Here is a 21583-nt window from a genome sequence, read left to right as displayed (position 1 = left end):
AGGAGCAGAGGATGCTAGCATTGTTTGAGCACCTACTGTGTGCCAGGCCCTTTCCCCAAATTCTCGTTGAATCATCCAAGTGGGATGGTATCATCACTCCAATTTAGAGATGAGGATGCTGAGACTCAGAAGCCAGGAGACACCCTGAAGACGGTGTCTGATCCAGGGCCTCCCCTCTCAAACCCAAATCTGGGCCTCCTCCTTCTGCACCTCTGGCCTGCATTTCTGTGACACCCCACCTCTTGCTAAGTCCATCTGTCCTAAATTCCAGCCCCATGGAGAACGAGCTGCAATATTCCAGGGTGTGCTAGGTGCTGTCCATGGAAGAAGCCCATGGCTGCCTTCTGAAGTGGGCACCATTGGAGATGGGGATGCTCAGGCTCCAGAAGGGAGGGGCTTGTACGGTGTCACAGGGAGGGATGCTGGGACGGAGACCAGAACCCTCACCTGCGAAATGCCCCCACGGCCTTACCCTCCTCGCTTCTCTGGAGCCTCTGTTGTGTGTCAGACACCGGCTAGCTATGCCACACTTCATGTTTCTCTGGGCAATTGAGGAAACATGAGTCTAGGAGAGCACAGATGTCTTCGTGGTTTGTTCTTGATAGCTTCCAGGGTTTTCACAAAGCTGGGGCTGGGAGATTCAGGTCTTGATACCCACTGACCAGGGGAGGGAGCCAGGCAGCAGAGGAAGGGGCCAGTGGCCAGGACTCCCATGAGTCACTACCACTCTGTCTGGCTTCACAGACCTGGAAGACATGTCTGTCATGGTCCTGCGGACGCAGGGCCCTGCAGCCCTCTTTGACGACCACAAACTTGTCCTCCACACCTCCAGCTATGGTGCCGAACGGGCACAGGTCTTCCATGTCTGTGGTGAGTTTGTGCCACTCCCCCTTGCTGTCTGTGCCCTGTTGCCAGGTTGCCTGCCAGGGAACCTCGTCTTCCTGCCTTGGGCCATGGGCAGGTCCTGCTCACACTCTGGGAGATGCCTTGGTAGGTGGCGGGTCGCAGTAAGACTAGTCAGAAGTGGGGGCTTTGGAACTGACGAACTGGTGCCCCCAGCACAGCACCTGGCCTGATGTCATTTTATTGGATGAATGAACTTTTCAAATACATTTTAAGCATATGTAGAAATTCTTATCAAAAATGTCAAACATACACAAAAAGCAGGCTGATGAATTACCACACGCCTGTCACTCAGCTTAAACAATTATCACTGTTTTGTCTGTCTCGCTGAAGTATTGCAAAACCAACCCCAAACACCGTAAATTTCACCCCTAATTAATTCAGTTTGTATTCCCCCCAGATATAGATGGCTGCTGTTTTACATAGTCACAGTGCCAAATCACAAGAAATAAAGTAAGAATCTAAATGCCTTTGAGAAAGTAAAACTGTATACAAGTAATAATATGGTTTTTTTTTTTTTTTTTTTTTGACGGAGTCTCGCTCTGTCGCTCTGGCTGGAGTGCAGTGGTGTGATCTTGGCTCACTGCAACCTCCACCTCCCAGGTTCAGGTGATTTTCCTGCCTCAGCCTCCCAAGTGGCTGTGACTATAGGCATGTGCCACCACCCCCAGCTAAACTTTTGTATTTTTAGTAGAGACGGGGTTTCATTGTCTTAGCCAGGATGGTCTCTATCTCCTGACCTCGTGATCCGCCCGCCTTAGCCTCCCAAAGTGCTGGCATTACAGGCGTGAGCGACCACGCCCAGCCGCTTATTTTTTAAATAATGACAACGACATTTTTAAACTAATGACAATTTTTAAAATAAAGACAATATGGAAGTATAGAAAATGAAACCTGAGACTTCTCTACTCCGTCTCTAAATCTGACTTTTTTATTTATTTATTTATTTATTTATTTTTGAGTCAAGGTCTTGCTCTGTTGCCCAGGCTGGAGTGCAGTGATCTCAGCTCACTGCAGCCTTCACCTTTCAGGCTCAAGCAGTCCTTCCACCTTAGCCTCCCAACTAGCTGGGACTACAGGCATGTACCACCACACCCTGCTAATTTTTGTATTATTATTATTTTTTTTGTAAAGACAAGGTTTCACCTTGCTGCCTAGGCTGGTCCTGAACTCCTGGGCTCAAGCAGTCCACCCCCTTTGGCCTCCCAAAGTGCTAGGATTACAGGCGTGAGACGCCACACCTGGTCTAAATCTGACTCACTGTTGACGAGTTGGGTTGTGCACTTCCCCACTTTACCATACATGCTCTCCAGCATGTGTCCATATGCTGCTTTCCAACCGGCTTCTTTCACTGAGTAATAATCCCACACGTCTTTCCTGGTATTTATTGAGCTCCACTTCATTCTTTTCCACTGCTGTATAATATTCCTAAGCATAGAGGTGCTGTGACAGTTCTCTGAACATCATAGTGGTTTGCAGTGTTTTGATTTTATAACAGTGCAGGTTGCTTGAGGTCAGGGGCTTTGTTCAAGGCCAGAACCATGCCCCATGGGTGCACTGTAGTTGCACAGTAAATATTTGATGAATGAATGAATATCGAGCACTCTTGTACAGAAATATTATGTGAATTTGTACCTTTTATTGTTTGTTTGTTTTGTTTTTTGTTTTTTTTTGAGATGGAGTCTCGCTCCGTGCCCAGGCTGGAGTGCAGTGGTGTGATCTCGGCTCACTGCAACCTCCGCCCCCGGGTTCGAGTGATCCTCCTGCCTAAGCCTCCTGAGTAGCTGGGATTATAGGTGTGCACCACCACCGCCCGGCTAATTTTTGTATTTTTAGTAGAGACAAGGTTTCACCATGTTAGCCAGGCTGGTCTTGAACTCCTAACTTCAGGTGATCCACCACCCTCAGCCTCCCAAAGTGCTGTGATTTATAGTCATCAGCCACCATGCCCAGCCTGTAGATGTATTTTTGTAGGAAAGATACCTAGTAGTGAAATTGCTGGGCTAGGGTAAACATTACTTTGTTGGATGCTGCCAAATTGCACTGCAAAAAGACATGAGCGCCAGTCTTAGAAAGGAAGATCCTTTCCCCCAGCCGCACCCGCACTGTGTATTACCTGTCCTCTCCTTTGCTAGAGGAGGTGAAAGGATGGAGTTCTTGGAGGACTTGGAATTTTTGGTGAAACTGCAGACCTCTTCCTGTGTCCCTCATACTCATGCTCCCTGGGCCCACAGGGAGTCACAGCCACCCCTTCCCTCCCCTTCCAGGTCCTGAGGATGTGTGTGAGGCCTATAGGCATGTGCTGGGCCAAGACAAGGTGTCCTACGAGGTACCCCGCTTCCATGGGGACGAGGAGCGCTTCTTCGTGGAAGGCCTGTCCTTCCCTGATGCCGACTTCACAGGACTCATCTCCTTCCATGTCACTCTGCTGGACGACTCCAACGAGGTAGGGACAGAGGGGGTTCAAGAGGGGGTCCACTCAGGACCAGCGTGGGCAACATGGTGAAACCCCATCTCTACAAAAAAAAAAAAATTAGCAAGGCACGCTGGTGTGCACCTATAGTACCAGCTACTTGGGAGGCTGGGGTAGGAGGATCACCTGAACCCAGGGGTGTTGAGGTTGCAGTGAGCCATGATCACCTCACTGCAGTCTATAGCCTGGGCAACAAAGTAAGACCCTGTCTCCAAAAAATAATAATAATAAAGGGTGGTGGGGAGGGCTCCATTCCTAGTAAGTCTACCAGGCACCACTGGTGTGAAAGACACCAGACTTCTTGGTCCCCCCTCTGGTTCATTTCCGTCTTGCAGAGAAGCAAGGGGCTTTCTTACAGACCACAGTGGTGGACTCAGAGTCCCCCCAGGCCTCTGGACTCCAAGTCCAGTGCTCTTTCTCCCCTGGTCTGCCCCTGCAGGATTTCTCGGCATCCCCTATCTTCACTGACACTGTGGTGTTCCGAGTGGCACCCTGGATCATGACACCCAGCACCCTGCCGCCCCTAGAGGTGTACGTGTGCCGGTGAGTCTTGGGGCAGTGGGTAGCCCCTCTGGCCCCCAGGCCCCGGCTCCATCCTGAGCCCCTCCTCCCTGGGCTTCTCCATAGTGTGAGGAACAACACGTGTTTTGTGGATGCGGTGGCAGAGCTGGCCAGGAAGGCCGGCTGCAAGCTGACCATCTGCCCACAGGCTGAGAACCGTAACGACCGCTGGATCCAGGTAACCACGCCCGCTGGGCAGGGCCCGGCCAGGACACCATCCTGGAGGGAGAGGCCTTTATCTGGAGGCCACCGAGAAACATCCAGGAGGACCTGGGTGCTCCCCAGGGAACTTGCTGCCCTTTCTAATGTGAGACCTAGAGGCCTCTCTCCAGAACTTTCTGGAGACCCAGACACACCCATTCACCCACCGGATCTGGGCTAGACACTGGGCTAGGCCCGTAGGGGTGGCGCAGGTGTGAGACACACACTCCCTGCCCTCAACAGCTGAGGCCAGTGGTTCTCATCAAGAGGCGATTTGTCCCCAGGAGACGTTTGGCAGTACCTGCAGACAGCGCGCAGGACAAGCCCCCACAATAACATCATCCGGTCCCACGCATCAGTAGCATCGAAGCTGAGAAACCCTGGTGTGCAGAATGATGGCTACAAAAATACCTACTCCTACCATCTAGGGTGTAGCTCGGGCAACATGGTGAAACCCTGTCTCTACAAGAAAGTTAAAAAATTAGCACGGCATGGTGGCGTGTGTCTGTAGTCCCAGCTACTCTGGAGGCTGAGGTCAGAGGATTACCTGAGTTTAGGAAGGTCAAGGCTGCAGTGAGCTGTGGTTGTGCCACTGTACTCCAGTCTCGGCAATAGAATGAGACCTTGTCTCAAAAAAGAAAAGAAAAGAAAGGAAAAGGAAAGGAATGGAATGGAAAGGAAAGGAAAGGAAGAGGGAGGGAAGGAAGGAAGGAAGGAAGGAAGGAAGGAAGGAAGGAAAGAAGGAAGGAAGGAAGGAAAAAAAAAGAAAAGATCTAGGGTGCAGAGGCTGTCAGCAAGGCACCAGCAGGGTTTCGGGGTGCAGCATCACCTCTGCCCAGGGAATCAGTGAAGACCTCTGGGAAGGAGAGCGTCTGAGCTGGACCAGACTTGGCAGATGGGTGCACATGACTTCTGCCATTTACACAGCATTTTCTGCAGGCCAGGCATCGCATCATTTCTTGATAACCTCCTGTAAGTCCACCATAATTCAGGAGCTCTTAGGGGAGCATGACTGGGCCACAGAGCTGGTACAGGCAGTGCTGGGACTCAGGCTGCCAAGTACCAGGCTGTACAGGGTGGTGATCCTGGCAGAAACCAAGCATGTGCAAAGGCCCGGGGTGGGAGGCAGGAGAGAGAACGCTGTGTGTTCTTCTCTGTCAGGGCACTGGTTCTGAGAAAGGCAAGGGTTGAGGTGGGAGACCTCGAACGCCAAGTTAAGGAGCTTTCCTCTTGGCTGGAGGTCAGTCCAGTGAGAGGGTTTGGGGCAGGACTCTGGGGCAAGATGGGCTGGGTTTAGAGCCTGGCTGTGCCACCAACTGACTAGCTGTGAGCTTTGGGACAAATATTTTTTAATTTTTATTTTTTTAATTAATATATTTTAAATTTATTTTTCTTTTTGGAGACAGTGTCTCTCTGTCACCCTGACTGGAGTGCCATGGCGTGATCACAGCTCACTGGCAGCCTTGAAGTCCCAGGTTCAAGTGATCCTCCTGCCTCAGTCTCCTGAGTAGCTGAGACTACAGGTGCAGCCATCAGGCTCAGCTAATTTTTTGTAGGGATGGGGTCTTGCCATGTTGCCCAGGGTTGTCTCAAACTCCGGACCTCAAGCAATCCTCCACCTCATCCTCCCAAAGTGCTGGGATTATAGATGTGAGCCACCACACCCGGACTGGATAAATAATTAGACCTCTTAGTTCCTCATTTTCCTCATCTGTCACATGGGGTAATTATGGCACCCACGTCAAGCGTGTCATGAGGATGAATGGAGTTAATGTTTATAAAGAGTTTAGGGCAGGACCTGGATGTGTAGTTCATTCACACTGGGCCATCTTTTCCTCCAGAATCTGAGGGGTCAGGACTGACCTGAGCACATTTATGGGTCTGAGAAGGAGGCATATTTGTATCCCCACAGGGCCCCTCAGCCCTGTCCAACTCAGGCCACCGTGGGAGCTTCTCTGTGTTCACCTGCCCTGGCCCAGCACTCATGGGGACACCCCCAAGGTCATGTCCATGTTCTCGTTCACCTCCGGCCTCTGTCTTGCTGTGTGACCTTAGACAAGTGCACCCCCTCTTTGAGCCTCCAGCCCCTCCTCCAGTCAGCAGGCACCCTGACCTCGGTCCTCTCCATGTCTAAGCGCAAAACATGCTTGGGACAGGGGTCTTGGTGAGCAGTCTGCACACAGGGCTCAGAGCCGAGCCAGCAGGGGCAGCTGTTGACTGTCACAGCTGTGCGTCTCTCGCCTCTCCTCACTTGCAGGATGAGATGGAGCTGGGCTACGTTCAGGCGCCACACAAGACCTTCCCGGTGGTCTTTGACTCCCCAAGGAATGGGGAACTGCAGGATTTCCCTTACAAAAGAATCCTGGTGAGTGGTCCCCGGCTGCAGCCCACCCTGAGAGCTGAGAGGCCTTACCCCAAGGGCCACACCGGGGTGTGGGGTACAGAGGGCAGCAGTGGGAACTGTGGTCTTTAGGGATGAGGATAGGGTTGCCAGATAAAATGCAGGAGATGCCCAGTCAAATGTGAATTTCAGACCAGCAACAGGTTAACTTTTTGGTGTAAGTATGTCCCAAGTATTGCATGGGATATACTTACACTAAAAAAAGTTGTTGTTTATCTAAAATTCAAAGTTAATTGGACATCCTGTATTTTTATTTACTAAATCTGGTAGCACTAAATAGGGGAAGCAGGATGGTGCACATGTTCAGAACACAAACTTTAGAGTCAGAACAACCCTGCTCCATTACTTACATGCTGTGTGATGTTGCGTGAGTTACTACCACTCTCTGAGCCTTATTTTCCTCATCAGTAACAATGATATTTAGGTCCTGGCCTCACAGGTGTTTGTGAAGCGTCTCATCATCACAGTACCTGCATGGAGGGAGTGTGTGTGCGCACACACCACTGTTAGCTGGTATCATTATTGTAATTAAAAAGGATAACAGGGAAGGCGATGGTTGCTAACTAGGACCTCCTGAGAAAAGACGAGTGACTTGCTTGGTGCCATAAAGAACAGAAGACCCCTCCAACCCCCTCACTGATTACACAGATGCTAGGAGCTCGCTCTCCTGACCCTTGATGTTGTCGAAGTTCCTTCTGAGAGATGACCCTGGGGAGGTCTCCCCTTCTGTAGAGTTCAAAGACAGAGGCCCAGAGGGCCATCAGCAGCCTCTTGGTTCCCACAACTGGCCACTTGGGCTGCCACTTGCCCTTGGTCTGAACTTGGCAGGAAGGCTGTGTAGGTAAGGGGGTGGGGTGGCCATAGCCTCAGGCTGCATGTCTGATGCGGAGTGGTGGAGCGACTAGAGCGCCCCCTGCTGTCTTGCCGTGATAAGGCAGCAAGGCCAGAGAGTCCGAGCACTTCCCAACTTTGCCTTCTATGCGTGCATGAAATTTTGGCTGGCTCAGATCCCCCACCCACCGCCAATGACTCTGTATTTCCATCTGAAGAATGGATGGCCTTTCCCACCCTGTCTTGAAGGAGCTCAGAGCCCAGCAAGTTGATTCAGGCTCTTCCTGGTACCCTCCACCCCCGCCTAACTTGGTTTCCCTCTCCAGGGTCCAGATTTTGGTTACGTGACTCGGGAACCACGCGACAGGTCTGTGAGTGGCCTGGACTCCTTCGGGAACCTGGAGGTCAGCCCCCCAGTGGTGGCCAATGGGAAAGAGTACCCCCTGGGGAGGATCCTCATTGGGGGCAACCTGCCTGGGTGAGAGAGTGACAGGGAGTGGAGTTCCTGGGGTGGAGGCTGAGGGTTGGGGGTGGTGATGATGTTGGAGCAGGGGCCATTCCACTCCTTGAAGAGAACCAGAAGCAAGGAGTGATGAAATTATACTCCTGGATGTGATGAGGGTGGTGGGTGTTCACCAGACACGGTCCACACTTACCTCAGGGACTTTGAAACCAGAGAGAGCAGAGACCTAAGAGATCATTCGGTCCAACACTTTTATTTTACAAGTGGGCCCAGAGAGGGTAAGTGAGTCACATAGAAAGCAAAGTTATAACTAGACTCAGGTTTTCTGATTCTGAAAATAAATAGATGATACTAGTAATAGTCAATTAATAGTAACAGAAGAAGACCAGGCATAGTGGCTCATGCCTGTAATACCAGCACTTTGGGAGGCCGAGGTGGGCGGATCACGAGGTCAGGAGATCGAAACCATCCTGGCTAACACAGTGAAACCTCATCTCTACTAAAAATACAAAAAAAAAAAAAAAAGTTGAGCGTCGTGGCGAGCACCTGTAGTCCCAGATACTTGGGAGACTGAGGCAGGAGAATGGCGTGAACCTGGGAGGTGGAGCTTGCAGTGAGCCGAGATCATACCACTGCACTCCAGCATGGGCGAGAGAAGGAGACTCTGTCTCAAAAAGAAAAAAAGTAACAAAAGAAAAAGTTTCCATTCCCAACAGTCCTGGGAGAAAATACCTTTAGGTCAAAGCTTGTTCATACTACCATGTAAATGGCAATATCATTTTTTACCAAAACAAATGATATGTTGTTCAGTAGTGACACAGGGGTGCTGATGGAAAAGGAATCCTATCATATTGGTTACTTGCTGTGCACTAGACGAAGACATTGAGCTAACCAAATGCAACAAAGCTGTTAGAACAGACTTGGGATCAAATAATGAATGAATCCAGAGTCAAGCTTTGCAGGGGACTCACTGCCCTCAAATACATAATCCCATTAAAAGAGGAAGCTGGACCATGCCCTTAGATACATTTTCCTAAAGATTGAACATGGGGGTGAAATCTATCTCTTGGAGAATAAGAACCTGGTGTGAGGGTGGTTCTGAAGATTTTCCTGGATGGTGGGACCTGGTGGGTCATTGCCCTGGTATGACCGACCTGTTCTGAGTCTGCCTCATGCAGAACTCACCCTGAGTGGAATTTTAAAATATACATATCTGACTGGGCACAGTGGCTCATGCCTGTAATCCCAGCACTTTGGGAGGCCGAGGCGACCAGATCACTTGAGGTCAGGAGTTGAAGACCAGCCAGCTAACATGGTGAAACCCCATCTCTAGTAAAAATACAGAAAAATGAGCCTGGCCTAGTGGTGCACTCCTGTAATCCCAGTTGCGTGGGAGGCTGAGGCAGGAGAACCCCTTGAACCTGGGAGGCAGAAGTTGCAGTGAGGCAAGATGGTGCCACTGCACTCCAGCCTAGGTGACAGAGTGAGTTTCCATCTCAAAAATAGATAAATATATATATAAAATAAAATATACATATTTATTATCTTTCCTATTTATAAAAGTAATGCATATTTTTTGTTTTTAAAAAATCAGATATTGCAGGAATGCTAAATTCTTGTCATTTTATTTCTGCATGGAGTCTTTTTAGTTAAGCGACTTTTTTTTAACCTCGTGGGTCCCAGGTCAAGTGGCCGCAGGGTCACCCAGGTGGTGCGGGACTTCCTCCATGCCCAGAAGGTGCAGCCCCCCGTGGAGCTCTTTGTGGACTGGTTGGCCGTGGGCCACGTGGATGAGTTTCTGAGCTTCGTCCCTGCCCCCGATGGGAAGGTAAGAACGTGGTGCATGACGTGTCTCTCCCTGGCATCTGGGGCAAGAACTGAGCTCCAGGGCGCCACACCAAGGCAGGAGGCTCAGCCGAATCTGTTCTCTGCACACAGGGCTTCCGGATGCTCCTGGCCAGCCCTGGGGCCTGCTTCAAGCTCTTCCAGGAAAAGCGGAAGTGTGGCCACGGGCGGGCCCTCCTGTTCCAGGGGGTTGTTGGTGGGTAACAGCGCCATGTCCCTCCTTGCAGCTTGCCTGCCCCTCACCCAAATTAAGACACATTATGGCTTGAGATGGGGAGGGCAAGTTTTAAAGCAGGGGTGTGTCCCCAAATTCAGGGCTTCTCACTCCTGCCCCAGCACACTTTGCTTCACCAGATACCACTGCCTACGGCTGGGGCCAAGCTGAGGCAGGGAGCGGGGTGATGGAAGGTGGGCATGGACTGAGCAGGGATATAGTGGCTTCCCAGGCAGGCGACCAAGGCAGTCACGCTGTGGAGCTTTAATGTTCTGCAGTCACTGTCCTGAAATCCCCTTTTATTTCTTTTTTTTTTTTCTTTTTGAGATGGATTTTCGTTCTTGTTGCCCAGGCTGGAATGCAATGGTGTGATCTCCACTCACTGTAACCCCTGCCTCCCGAGTTCAAGTGATTCTCCTCCCTCAGCCTCCTGAGTAGCTGGGATTACAGGCATGCGCCACCACGCCCGGCTAGTTTTGTGTTTTTAGTAGAGACGGGGTTTCTTCATGTTGGTCAGGCTGGTCTTGAACTCCTGACCTCAGGTGATCGGCCCGTGGTCGGCCTCCCAAAGTGCTGGGATTACAGGCGTGAGCCACCGCACCTGGCCGTCCTGAAATCTTAATTCTGTTTTGTGAGGTCTGATGGATCAATGGAGCGTCTATAGGGCTTGGAGCCTCTGCTCAGGCACAGTCCTGTCTCCTAGCCTCCCTGCCTCCCTGGCACAGATTATCTGCTGCCTACTCCTGTGCTCCCTGGAGCCCCAGTGCCAGGCCTCCCCATCTCTGTCACGGTCCTGAGATGCTGCAGCACTGTGCCCCCAGCAGGAGCCTGGGCATGGGCACATGTGCCACTCAGCATCTTCATGGTATCAGTTGTCCCTGCCCTGTAAGGGTATTTGGTGGGCAACTTGGGAGGGGTAAGTGTCCCTCCCAGCCTTGCTCAGGTACCCAGCACATACCCAGAGGCCACAATACCCTGGAGGTCACCCATTTGCCTTGGCTTGGGGTGGCGGGCCTGTGGGAAGGAGAGATGCCAGGCTGGACCTGCTGGCCCCATTCCAGGGCACAGTATGTGGGTCTCACAGCAGAGGCATGCCCAGGCACAGCCCACTGGGAGCTAGGCCTCCACTCTGAGGCCCACAGGCCAGGCCCTGACACCAGCAAGGGTCTGCCCAGCCCCAGGCGTGTCCCCAGCAATGTGAAATAGCAAATAAAAACCACCTGAGAAGTCAGGAGAGAGATTCAGGGAGAAAGAAATAGCTTTATACGATAGTACCTTTAATGGTACTCTTTTCTCTGCTCTTTAAGCAAGGAGCTGGCATTTTCTTTTTCTTTTTTGAGACAGGGTCTATCAGCCAGGCTGGAGTGCAGTGACATGATCTCAGCTCACTGCAGCCTCAACCTCCCAGACTTAAGCGACCCTTCCACCGCAGTCTCATGAGTAGCTGGGACCACAGGCATGCACCACCACGCCTGGCTAACTTTTTGTATTTTTTGTAGAGATGGAGTCTCACCATGTTGCCCAGGCTGGTCTTGAATTCCTGAGCTCAAGTGATCTGTCTGTCTTGGCCTCCCAAAGTGCAGGATTACAGGTGTGAACCATTGTGTCTGGCGAGGGCCCACTTTTTTTTTTTGTGCACTGGAGGAATTTTGAGAGAGAGAGATGGCTGGACTGGAGTCATCATCTGGCAAATTTGCTGGAACGGTTCTCAAATTCACTCCCTTTCCAGCCCCAATGAGACTGCAGGAATTCCAGAGGATCCTCCCTTTCTCAGTGACCCCAGAGGTCACAGGGCAAAGACCCTTTGGCAGGCAGAATCGTAGGTTTTCTTGGTCCCATGGCCTCAGGGGAGGCGTATAGCATCCTAGACCAAACACAGCTCAGAGAGAAAAACACTCCTTTAGAACTTAGATGCTCCCAGATATAATAACTTCCAAAGTCCCCTCGCTCTCTGTTTGCTAGCGTTAACATCTTCCAACACAACCCTGGAGACCTAGCAATCAAATGGAAGAGAAATAGTCTTTCTTGATCCTGTTGCTGCCAAAGGGACCCTGACTAGGCATTGGTGAACCTAGAGTAAGTCTTAGAAATCCTTAAATCCAAATTATGTACCACGCAGGGAAAAATGCCACCTTCCATCTTTCCTGGGAGAACCATGTTTATGGTGAGCAAGACCCAGGAATGGGTTGAACAAAGTTATTCCAACCTGCCCAGCTGGGAGGGAGCGTGGGAGAAGTCACAGATGGCAGGCCACAAGCAGCCACCCCACCCTTGAGGGCCGACACTCAGGCAGTGACTGTGGCGACTAATTATACAGACACAGAGGCCAGAGCGCTTATTAGGCACCTCAGTGCGCCAGGCCTCACACTGCGTGCATCACACGTGTTATCTCATTTGATCTCACGAGAGCCTGTGGGATGATCATCACCCACCTTTATACCCAAGAATGTGAGGCTCAGAGAGGGGACGTCATTGGCTCAGAGGTCTCAGCAAGATTGCAGTGGAGCTGGGACTGGACCCCAGCTGCCTGCCTTAAACTGGGGTGAAGCGGGCGTTGGGCCTGCAGATGGGTCCGGGCAACCCTCTCCTTTCCCTTGGTCAAGGCTTGAGGCCCTGTGCGAACCTTGGGCTTGGGTTTGAATCACAAGCCTCCACATATCCTACCTGTGTGACCCTGGGCAAGTCTTCTGACCTCTCTGAGCCTCAGTTTTCTCATCTGTAAAGTGGAGATCATAATGCATACCTTGTGAGGGTCACCATGAGGGTTAAATGAGATGCCGAACGTGGGCACTGCCCTCGGGGCCTGCTCATGGTAAGCGCTTACTGAGTGGCAGCCATGAGGACTGTGTGCCATTGACTCTAGCCTCTCCTTCCCTGTCCAGTCTCATCTCCATGGGCACCCCATCAGGCTGAGAAAATCTGGGCCCCTGGGAAGTCCCCATTTCATGCAGTCACTCCTGGAGGGCAGGGTTGGGGCCTGATGGTGTCCGAATCCCGGGACTGGCTGGTTCGCTGCTCAGTGAAACTATAAAACCTGACTTTCTGATGGTGGGTGGGTGGGCAGCCACTGACCCAGCTCCCGGCTAAGCCAAAGCAGGAGGAGTCCTCATGCAGTGCCCTCGGGCGGTTGTAAATTTCCAGTGAAAGGCGTTACCACTTCCGGTGAACTCAAATAAAGGTCTAAAGTTCATCCCACTATGGGAACCAGACCCTCCCACTCCTTACACACCCAGATGTGCACAGTGGCCAAGACAAGCTCAGATAGGTGGGCCCACCCAAGGCCCGGGAAAGTCAGAGACTGCTGACTCAGCAAGACCAGTAGCTGTGAACTTGGCTCCTGCCTGTCCGCTTCCCTAAACAGGGGGTCCTCATGTTGGTGCTGTCCCTGTCCTTCCCTTTCATCTCTCTCCTTCACAGATGATGAGCGGGTCAAGACCATCTCCATCAACCAGGTGCTCTCCAATAAAGACCTCATCAACTACAATAAGTTTGTTCAGGTATAAGGGCTGTGGTGTACCTGTGGGCTGTGACTTGGGAGCAGGCAGGCCTGGAGGCAAGGATGGGATACTGACATCTAAGGCTCACCGTTCATGAAAGCTCAGGTTAGAACAGGCCCAGATAGAGGGGTCCCCACACCCTCCTTTGACCCAGGAGAAATGAGGGGAGCGAGGCATGTGTATGGGAAGAAGACAGGCGTTCCAGGCAGAGGGAACAGCACAGGCGATGGCCCTGAGGTGGAACGAACAGGCCTGGAGTATTTTAGGACAAGCCAGGAGGCTGATGTGGAGCCAGAAGAGGCCAGGTCACATCACGTGAGGCCTTGTAGGGCATCACTGGAACTTTGGCTGTGACTCTGAGTGAGATTTGAGGCCATTAGGGGATATGAGCAGAGGACAGACCAGTCTGACTTATGCTTTAAAAGATCTCTTGGCCGGGCGCGGTGGCTCATGCCTGTAATGTCAGCACTTTGGAAGGCCGAGGCAGGCAGATCACAAGGTCAGGAGTTTGAGACCAGCCAGTCTGAGACCAGCCTGGCCAACATGGCGAAACCCCTTCTTTACTAAAACTACGAAAATTAGCCAGGTGTGGTGGCGTGCGCTTGTAATCCTAGCTACTCAGAAGGTTAAGGCAGGAGAATTACTTGAACCTGGGAGGCAGAGACTGCAGTGAGCCAAGATTGCGCCACTGCACTCCAGCCTGGGCAACAGAGCAAGACTCCATCTCGGAAAAAAAAAAATCTCTCTGTTGCTGTGTTGAAAACATATATTCTGTGGAGGTAAGGGGTGACAGTAGATTCCAACGGGAAATACATGGCACCTGGAGCTGTATAACTGCAGAAGAGGTTGATAAAGGACATATTTACAAAGGTACAGGCAGGCTCAAGGAAACTAGCAAAGGACTGTTCAGTATCCCAGGCTAGGATGAGCAGGAAGTGTTACCACCCCTACACCTGAAGGAATGAGGGAAGGGAACTGTTCCTGGAACCTGGAGAGGCCACCAGGATAAGAGGCTACGAGACAGGAGATGTGACAGCCAACCCACAGTGAACTGGAGGGAGGGAGCTGCAGGGACAAATACCTCAGCTGTATTCTCCTCCTTCTTTGCCCCCGTTGGCTCAGCCCAATCAGGAGCCAGAGGGCACTGGAGTCCTTGATTCCTAGGGATCAGCCTCCCCGTGCACAGAGCAGAGATGGGCATACAGTGTTCCTGAAGGGCAAACAGAATTTCCCACATAGGGACTGCATGAGTCGAAATCCTCCAAGAATGTCAAGATGGGGTTAAACATGTCAGGGTTTTATTAGTGAAAATGTCTGTGTGAGGAAATAGACTGGGAGCCAGAGAAGACTGGGAGACCCCGAGTGAAAGAGAGAAGGAAGGTGAGGTGCACGCACCCTATACTGCATACAGCCTGGGGAATCTTCAGCAAAGCTGTGGGGGATCCCACCAGCCACAGTCGCCCACCAGAGGAGTCCCTCGTCTCTCAGAAATGGGTCTGCCTGAGTGCACTATCACTCTCAGCCATTAGTTAGGAGCAGTCAGTGAGGTGTGACCTTAAACCCAGGAAGGGCTTCAGAGCTGAGCAGCAAGCACCCTTGGTCAGTTACACTCCCAAGTTGGAGGTGTGCAAGAGGAGTTATCATGGCTGCCACGTGGGGCAAGGGCAGAGACCCCATAGGAAGCCATCGCGGTCCACCAGGCTGGAGTGGGTGGCCTTCAGACCAGGTGGGAAGGGGGCAGATTGGGAACAGATAGCAAAGGTAGCACCCACAGGACTTGCTAATGAATTGGATTTGGAGGAGGGGACAGGAGACATCAAGAATAACAGCAAGACTTGTGGCCCTGACAGCTGGGTGAACAGCAGTGACACGTACTAAGCTGAAGAACCCTGGGGGAAGAAGCAGGGTAGTGGGGTAGAAATTAAGCATTTCTCTTTGGACGCATCATATTTGATGAGCCTGTTAGACACCCACGTGAAGATGCTAAGTAGGCAGCTACACTCACATGTCTGAGCTTAGGAAAGAGATGGGCTTTATAAAGAGGTTGGGATTAGCCGGGCATGGTGCTGGGTGCCTGTAATCCCAGCTACTCAGGAGGCTGAGGCGGGAGAATCACTTGAGCCCAGGAGGCAGAGGTTGCAGTGAGCCGAGATTGTGCCAGTGCACCCTGGCCTGGGTGACAGAGCGAGACCCTGTCTCAAAAAACAAAGAGGTGGGGAGATGCACATTTGGGAGTTGTCACTGTATAGAGGTGTTTTAAACCATGAGACAGGCCGGGGGCTGTGGCACATGCCTCTAATCCTAGCACTTTAGGAGGCTGAGACAGGCAGATCACCTGAGGCCAGGAGTTTGAGACCAACCTGGCCAATGTGGTGAAAGCCTGTCTCTACTAAAAATACAAAAATTAGCTGGGTGTGTTATGGTGGGCACCTGTAATCCCAGCTACTTGGAAGTCTGAGGCAGTAGAATTGCTTGAACCCAAGAGGCGGAGGTTGCAGTGAGCTGAGATCACACCACTGCACTCCAGCCTGGGAGACAGAGCAAGACTCCATCTGAAAACAAACAAACAAACAACAACAACAATAACAAAACATGAGACAGAGTGAGATCCTCTAAGGCATGAGGGATTTGAAGAAGAGGGTCAAGGACGGAGCACTCTGAAACACTCATTTTTAACCTTATGGGGTAGAACTGTGAGGGGTGGACACGGGATAGGTATATTTTGACAAAGAGGCATGCAGATAAGGTCTGTGTGGACAATTGATCTATGGGCACTTGGGTATCCTGCCTCTCCTCAACTAGACATGATGCCTTGAGCGCCCCCAAAACACACTGGCAAGGTGTCCCCAACTCTAGCCCTCCCCTGCCCCAGAGCTGCATCGACTGGAACCGTGAGGTGCTGAAGAGGGAGCTGGGCCTGTCAGAGTGTGACATCATCGACATCCCGCAGCTCTTCAAGACCGAGAGGAAAAAAGCAATGGCCTTCTTCCCTGACTTGGTGAGGCCACCACCCATGACTCCAGACTATGTCAATTCAGGCTGCAAGCCTCTAAGCCCTAGAGGGGAAAATTGTTTGGTCACAGTCATATTTAGGATTGTGGTGGCCAGTGGGGATGGCAGGGAGAATCAGGGGTCCTATGGTGCTCCTCAGAAGGGCTTCTAGCTGGCTGACCACCATGGTCCCTGTGGAATGCTTGCTGGCCAAGCCCTGGCCCAAGGGGCATCAGGGAAGGGGACCACTTGACATTTGTGGAGTGAATGAATGATTGCATGAGGTCGCGTGTGCAAAGCACATGGCATCAGCTGGGAACCCCGATGCTCATTCTGCTCTCTTCCTCCCAGCTTGCAGCTGTTCATCCATCCCACAGGTATTTAGGGTTTCCTGTGGCAGATGCAGAGATGATTAAGAATGCCCCCTGCTCTCAAGGGACTTTCAGTCTAATCTGTTGAGAGGGAAATTCTTCCCCTCTCTGAGGACATGTCCAATGATCTGTTTTGTAGGATAAGGCGATGTGGCAGTTTGGAGGTTAGACAAAGCACTTCCAGCCTAAGAGGTAGAACTGGAGAACCAAGAGGCTTCATGGAAGAAGTGGCCTTTGACTGAGCCTTGAGGGCTTTGCCTCTGATGCTTTGCCTCTGATGCTTCTAAATCTTTTTTTTTTTTTTTTTTTTGAGCTGGAGTCTTCCTCTGTCGCTCAGGCTGGAGTGCAATGGCGCGATCTTGCTCACTGCAACCTCCGCCTCCAGGGTTCAAGCAATTCTCCTACCTCAGCCTCCCGAGTAGCTGGGATTACAGGCGTGCACCACCACACCTGGCTAATTTCTGCATTTTTATTAGAGATGGGGTTTTGCCATGTTGGCCAGGCTGGTCTTGAACGCCTGACCTCCAATGACCCACCCGCCTCAGCCTCCCAACGTGCTGGGATTACAGGCAGGAGCCACCGTGCCCGGCCTGCTTCTAAATCTTGAGCTTGCATTTGAAACACCTGGATAGGTGGGGCCCCACCCCATGGTCCTGATTCAGCAGGTCTAAGGCAGGGCCCGAGGCACTGCTGCCTCGCTAACAAGCGCCCAGATGGTGCTGATGCTGCGTTTTAGAGGAACACAGTTTGAGCAGCACTGCTACAGGCCACCCAGCTCCCCTCCCCACACCTTCCCACCTCCATCCCCTAGAAGAACTCAATTTGCCCATTGTCAGAGCCTTGTGGGGAACCTGTCCACACCACTGTTGCTTCATGCCTCCCTTTTTCCTTCCCCTTTTCAGGCAACTTTTTGCCCTCCACTCGCAAAGCCTCTTGCCACTCCCCTTCCTTCCTGTTCGAGGTTATCTTGTAATTATATATGTGCCCCAAGAAGCTTGTGCAATGATTCAGGTTCTTGTGTTCACAAGAGAGAGTCCTACTCAAGCCAGCTTCAGCCAGAGGGAGTCTTAATATAAGGACACCAGAAACCTGAGGGCAGGATAGCTGCAGCAGAGCCTGGAATCCTCTCTGTTTCTGTGTCTACATCATTCATTCTCTCTTTTTCTCTCACCCTCTCCACCTCCTACTTCCCCTCCCTCTTCTTCCAGCTTGGCTTCCTTTGCTTCTCTGTTCCTGGGGACAAAGATGAGTATGGCCATGCACAGAGACACTGACACGGGCAGAGACGACTAAACTCTCCCATTGTCAGTTTCAAATTCCTGGGAGCGGGACTCTGATTGGTCCATCTTGGACCAGCTGTCTTCCCTGGCCCAATCAGCTATGGCCTAGAAGGTTGGGATTCTGTAGCACAAACATGGCAGCTGCCACAATCCACAATTCCAAATTCACATTAGGGCAGTTTCCAGAGGACGTTGCCAGAGTGAGCTCTGTAGATGCTCCCAAAGGTACCTGGCTAAAGTGTTCTTCCCAGCCCCTTTAGCCAGTTACCCTCTCATTGCACAGGAAAGGGTGAGCAGCTATTGATAAGACTGGCTAAAACACAAATCCAGGTCCTGCAGATAGAGGTGTGAGGTGGGAGCCCAGTGATGAAGTTCTGTCTCCCCTTCGGACTGCAGGTGAATATGCTGGTGCTGGGGAAGCACCTGGGCATCCCCAAGCCCTTCGGGCCCATCATTAATGGCCGCTGCTGCCTGGAGGAGCAGGTGCGATCCCTGCTGGAGCCGCTAGGCCTCCACTGCACCTTCATTGATGACTTCACTCCATACCACATGCTGCATGGGGAGGTGCACTGTGGCACCAATGTGCGCAGAAAGCCCTTCTCCTTCAAGTGGTGGAACATGGTGCCCTGAGACAGCTCCCACCCACCATCCTGTCCCCCTGGGGCGGGCACTGGCCCAGGTGGTGGAGACAGAGACAGGCCCCTGAACGATAAGCACCAAGAGACCCCAAGGCTCCAGATGGAACACTGAGGGTGACCGTCCCTCTCAGAAGCTTTTTCCCTGGAAGTGTCCGTGCCTCACCTGCAACCCATGTGGTTCTCAGACTTGAATCTTCTTGGCCCCACAAAAAGAAGGACCTCATTTCTTACAGCCTCTCCTATGATTCAACACAACCCATGGAGATGTCCCCTCCTCACTCTGAAATCATCCATTTGGGGACAAATCCACATTGGGGTCTAGAAACATCCATGTATCTCATCAGCCATCTTGTCCTGTTTATCCTAACAGAGGAAGGATCCATGATTCTGCTTTGGTCCAATTGCTTCCTCTCTGCAGAGGAACAACCCTAAAACCAGATCACTCCACACAGGACAGGCAGGAGAGATTCTTCCTAAAGCCTCCCCCATAAAAAGGGAGCTGTGGATCCACTTAGATCAGGGCGGGACCATCTTTTACCCTGCCAAGTTCCTGCCCAGATGTTGACCCTCACCCAGCATGAGCTGTCACATAGTATGAGCTTTTAGATGCGTGTGGAAGCAATGAGAATTGTCCCTTAGCCTTATAAACTCCCCGTCATCTGACATGCAGAAATCCAGCTTTGTCCAGAATCCTCCTGGAATTTCTTAGAGATGAAATTATCTGGGGGATTGTTGGGTACTGGGAAGACTGGGTACAAGGGTGAAAAATATCTCCCATAATACACATGGTTGACTATGGTGATCCACCTTGTGATGGTTAATATTAGGTGTCTGGAGAAGGATGTTTCATTGGCCCTGGGACCTCTCTCTGCAGGAGGAGAGAACCCTGCCTCTCCTCTGGAATGGTCCCAGGCTCTCTATTGGCCTTGGTCAGCGTTTCCACATAGCTGCAGAAGAGGGGGTTAAAGGGGCTGGGTCCACCAAGACAGCTCACAGCGGGAAAACTCTGGGAATGAACCACTGAATTCAGGGGATGGCGGTTGGGGGGGGGGCGGTTCTCGAGATGTGTGCCAGCTACATGTGTATTCTGTATGGGTCCAGCTGCGTTTCCATCACTCGCTAATAAATCAACAGAAACACAAATGGCTTGGCTCTCATGTTGAGCCTTCTTTGAGCTTAGAATGAGACAGCAAAGAAAGAGGACTTTCTTGCAGCTGAAGCATTTGCTTTCTTGACCCCCAAGAATTTGGGGCTGACATCCCAAATTTTGATAAGACTCAGATTGCCTTGTCTTGGCCAGAAGATGGGTTAGGGCTGCCATGGACAGTTGTGATGATATGGACACATAAAAGCAAGCCTGGGGGTAAAATGCTAGGCTACCAGGATGAGTGAGCATGGCCGGGCTGTGGCCGGAGGTTGCACTGTGGAAGGAGGGGCAGTGGGGAGCATGTGGAAGCCTTTGCGTGTCCTTAGCAGCATCCTCCTTCCGCCTGCAAGAGGCTGCAGGAAGCCTTACTTCAGAGCACTCGGGCACTGTCCCTCTGCCCTCCACCCTCCCAACCCCCTTATTCTCCCTCAAGGTGCAAAACACAGAAACACACTCAAGCTCACCCCGGGCTGGGTGGCTAGAGCTGTGTAGGTTTCTCCAGTGCTGCCTCCTTGCCATAGATTACTTAGGTTCTCTGAACAGATTCCCGGTGTCCCCTCACATGCCCGGATTTTGACAAAATAAGCTCCCTCCCCCATTTCCCCCAGCAGGGGAAGCTGAGACAGATGAAGAGGCTGAGAACATCTTATTTTCCAAAAGGGTTTGGGGAGGGAAATGTGACTCTCTAGAAGGCAAATGCCTAAAATTCGGAGAAGAGGGATGAGTTTCCAACAGGCTTTTCTTACCCCCAAGACTAGACACAGGACTCTGGATGAACCCAGCATAAAGCCCTGGAAACTTCTTGCCTCTCAAAGTTGCTCCCTGTGCTCTAGGTTGGTGTGGGTGGGGCAACTGAGCAGTGAAAAACCTAACCCAAAGGCGGACGAGAAGCAAAACAGTTGAACACGGCATCCACCTGTCCGCACAGCAAAGGACAGGGTCAGTGCATTACTTTTCGAAGGCTGCTATAACAAATTACCATAAACGAAGTGGCTGAAAACAACACAAATGTATTATCTTATGGTTCTGGAGGTCAGAAGTCTGACACGGTGTCATGCTGGACCTCTACTGACCTCAGTAGAAGCTGGGCATGGTGGTACATGCCTGTAGGCCTAGCTATTCGGAGGTTGAGGAAGGAAAATTGCTTGAGACTAGGAGTTTGAGGTTACAGTGAGCGAAAATCACACCACTGCACTCCAACCTGAGTGACAGAGTGAGACTCTATCTCAAAAAAAAAAAAAAAGATAGGGATGGCACCATGTTTGAGAGACCAAAGAAGAGACGTGGAGCCAGTGACCAAGACAAAGTTTATTGAGGGGACTTATGTACAGGGCAATCCGGTGGTGGTGGGCTGGATAGGAGAACCACCTCTGCTTGTAAAAAGCATGCAGTTGGCCAGGCACAGTGACTCACGCCTATAATCCCAGCAGTTTGGGAGGCCAAGGCGAGTGGATCACGAGGTCAGGAGTTCGAGACCAGCCTGGCCAAGATGGTGAAACCCCGTCTCTACTAAAAATACAAAAATTAGCCAGGTGCAGTGGAGGGCACCTGTAATTCCAGCTACCCGGGAGGCTGAGGCAGGAGAATTGCTTGAACCCGGGAGGTGGATGTTGCAGTGAGCCGATATGGTGCCACTGTACTCTAGCCTGGGCGACAGAGCAAGACACCATCTCAAAAAAAAAAAAAGGAAAGCAAAGCATGCAGTTTGTATAGCATTTTCACTGAGCACTCTCACCCTAACAACCTCCTCCTGGCAATCTTCATTTC

General features: G+C 51.5%; 1 protein-coding gene across 1 annotated transcript in view; it reads left to right on the top strand.

Annotated features, from left to right (window-relative positions):
* The window catches only part of PADI3 (peptidyl arginine deiminase 3), a 37834-nt gene extending 18022 nt beyond the window's left edge, over nt 1–19812 (top strand). Inside the window, exons 6-16 of the mRNA XM_033228118.1 lie at nt 745–870; nt 3171–3349; nt 3816–3919; nt 4004–4115; nt 6396–6503; nt 7697–7848; nt 9517–9661; nt 9772–9874; nt 13310–13389; nt 16262–16387; nt 18428–19812. Of these exons, the coding sequence (XP_033084009.1) occupies nt 745–870; nt 3171–3349; nt 3816–3919; nt 4004–4115; nt 6396–6503; nt 7697–7848; nt 9517–9661; nt 9772–9874; nt 13310–13389; nt 16262–16387; nt 18428–18661 (1469 nt within the window). The 3' untranslated portion in view covers nt 18662–19812. The remainder of the gene's footprint in view (nt 1–744; nt 871–3170; nt 3350–3815; nt 3920–4003; nt 4116–6395; nt 6504–7696; nt 7849–9516; nt 9662–9771; nt 9875–13309; nt 13390–16261; nt 16388–18427) is intronic.
* The last annotated feature ends 1771 nt before the right edge of the window (nt 19813–21583 follow it).

This window comes from Trachypithecus francoisi, unplaced genomic scaffold (assembly GCF_009764315.1).
Source record: "Trachypithecus francoisi isolate TF-2019V2 unplaced genomic scaffold, Tfra_2.0 Lachesis_group12, whole genome shotgun sequence".
In the NCBI taxonomy this organism is placed as follows: domain Eukaryota; kingdom Metazoa; phylum Chordata; class Mammalia; order Primates; family Cercopithecidae; genus Trachypithecus; species Trachypithecus francoisi.
The sequence above is the reverse complement of the archived record's forward strand: the minus strand, read 5'-3'. Positions and strand labels throughout refer to the sequence as shown.